The sequence below is a fragment of the Morone saxatilis genome, unplaced genomic scaffold, assembly GCF_004916995.1.
Source record: "Morone saxatilis isolate NCDOM2014 unplaced genomic scaffold, NCSU_SB_2.0 Contig7, whole genome shotgun sequence".
NCBI classification, from domain to species: domain Eukaryota; kingdom Metazoa; phylum Chordata; class Actinopteri; family Moronidae; genus Morone; species Morone saxatilis.
This window is the reverse complement of record NW_023340246.1, coordinates 15,279,842-15,282,194: the sequence shown is the minus strand read 5'-3', so window position 1 is coordinate 15,282,194 and position 2,353 is coordinate 15,279,842. Positions and strand designations below refer to the sequence as shown.

The window sequence follows — 2,353 nt, the reverse complement described above, 5'->3', positions numbered from 1 at the left end:
GAGAGACAGAGAGAGAGAGAGAGAGACAGAGAGAGAGAGAGAGAGAGAGAGAGAGAGAGAGAGACAGAGAGAGAGAGAGACAGAGAGAGAGAGAGAGAGAGAGAGAGAGAGAGAGACAGACAGGCCTGCAGAGCTCACTCTCAGTAACTTCCTGTGGGTGTGGCTCCAAATGTCATTTTGTGAGAAATCTCATCCCAATGTGGTTTTTTTTTTTTTGCAGTAATTTCATTTGCATGGATGTTAAGCTGCTCGACTCCTCTAACAGGACATCTTTCAGGAGGAAATTGGATTTGAAAGATGAAACCGAGTTAGTAACACACTTAAAAAAGGAGCAGTGTGTAGAGTTTAGTGGCCTCTAGCAGTCAGGTCGCAGGTTGCAACCCTGTCTGACCACATGGGAATGAGTGTGTAACACCTCCATTACCCTCCTTACAGCCTTCAAACATCACATCCTTTCATTTTTTCTGGCACAAAATAATGACCAATAAAGGTCAATGCATAAGAAGAAGAGGTTTTAAAGACGATATAAACTGATGGAATAAAAATGTATAGAAACTGTAGATGTAGTGTGTTAGAAATGGAAATATTTACAGAATATTAACCTTTCTTGTCGGAGGAACTTCAGTAGTCCCTATCTAGAGCCCGTGTTTCGATTATTAGATCTCTTCCAGAGCTTTCAGCAGCATGGCCTTCATTAGCAGAATGGAGCTCAACTGTCACGTCCATGTATAAATAAATACTTTATTAATAAATATAACAATTATGATATAAAATACATACATACATACACATATATATATATACAATACATTACATTTCATGGTCATAAAACATCATTCATTAACCGCTAGCTGTTCATAATCACTTTAAAATCTTTATGTGTGCTTACAACTACGAGTTATAAACCATCATTTTAATTGTTTATATTCTTATATTAATGTGACATAGGAGGGGTTGCCAGAGAGTTTGTCATTTAGGGCGTGATAAAGAAGATCTCTGATGTTACCGGGGTCCATTTGGGCCCAGAACCAGCAGGCACTAGCACAGAACCCAGAACCAGCACTAGGTTCACGTGGGGTAATCAGAGGAGGGGGTCCCACGGCTCCAAGACCCGTCTTCAAACAGCCCGGCCTCACCCTCAGAAATGTGGGCGTCGTCTGGATGAGCTGTCTGCCTGCTCCCAGAGTCAGACACCTAAACACAACACACACATACACACACACACACACACACACACACACATAAATAGCTATATAAACACACCCTCATGCCTATTAAACACTTACACTCTCTAATGCATTCATAAACACACACCAGAACACACATAACACGCCTCGCAGGCCTGCAGACACTGACATGCACACACAAAGAGACACGCAGAGCCACAATGAGGCGTATTTACACTCTGACGCAGGTGTTCTGAGCACTGTTTGTATTAATGGGAAGGTGTTTGGCCCCTTTGATAAGGACAGTTAGTCGATCATTGCCATGTGGCACAGTGTTAACCTCTGTTAGCAGCAACACTGTCAGACATGTGTCCAAAAGAGACGTTCTTCTGACCCCTAGTGTTGTCATAAAGAACCAACAGCTGATGGTTTTATTCCTGTTTTTAATATGAGATTTTAGTTGTTTTTCTTTTCCTGTAAAGCTTTTTTAAGTGTTGAACGTCACATTATAATTTACTATAACGATTATAAGTCATATGTTTACAACTGCAATCTACAGTACACATATTTTATCCATTAGCTGACATGTATTGTTATTGTTTTTATAAATAAATCAAGTGTATTTGTTAAAGCCCACTATCACATATATTGTCTCAGTGGATCCCGCACCCAGAACAAGCTCTCTGAAAAACAATCAGACAATAAAAAGTAGCCTTTGGTGATATTTATGTTTTATTTAAATTAAAAGATTTAACCGTATCCGTATGGTCTGTAAGGGTCAACACTGATTAGATAAACACAAATTAAATAAACAAAAAAGCTGACATTATGTAGTGCTTTTTGTGCAACATCATCCTTTATCAGGATGAGCAACAGACGTTTTATGCAGGTAAAAATGCAGATATCGTTGTTCTAAACTCATAAACAATAAATTAAATGATTCTGCGAACAGACAGACGTGTGTCTTTTTCTTGCAGAGATTTAAGGGAGCTGAGCCGCAGGAGCTCACCCTGGTTGCTGGAGCTGAACTTGACTCCAACCAGCAGTTCTCCTCCGTCCTGCTCCACAGCGCCTCCCTCTGGTTCCTCAGTCTGAGTGACACAGGAAATACAAGGATCAATCAATCAATCAATCAATCAATCAATCAATCAATCAATCAATCAATCAAACTGTTTTTATGTAGCACA

The 2,353-nt window shown here is 39.9% G+C and overlaps 1 protein-coding gene across 2 annotated transcripts in view; it reads right to left on the bottom strand.

Annotated features, from left to right (window-relative positions):
• Positions 1-725: 725 nt before the first annotated feature.
• The window catches only part of sytl3 (synaptotagmin-like 3), a 7,822-nt gene continuing 6,194 nt past the window's right edge, over positions 726-2,353 (bottom strand). Inside the window, exons 12-13 of one of the 2 annotated variants that reach the window (XM_035678503.1) lie at positions 2,176-2,257; positions 726-1,194 (exon numbers count right to left, since the gene is read on the bottom strand). In XM_035678503.1, the coding sequence (XP_035534396.1) occupies positions 1,187-1,194; positions 2,176-2,257 (90 nt within the window). In that variant the 3' untranslated portion in view covers positions 726-1,186. Of the gene's footprint in view, positions 1,195-1,880; positions 2,258-2,353 lie in introns of those variants that run through there. The other variant, XM_035678502.1, reaches the window with a different exon arrangement.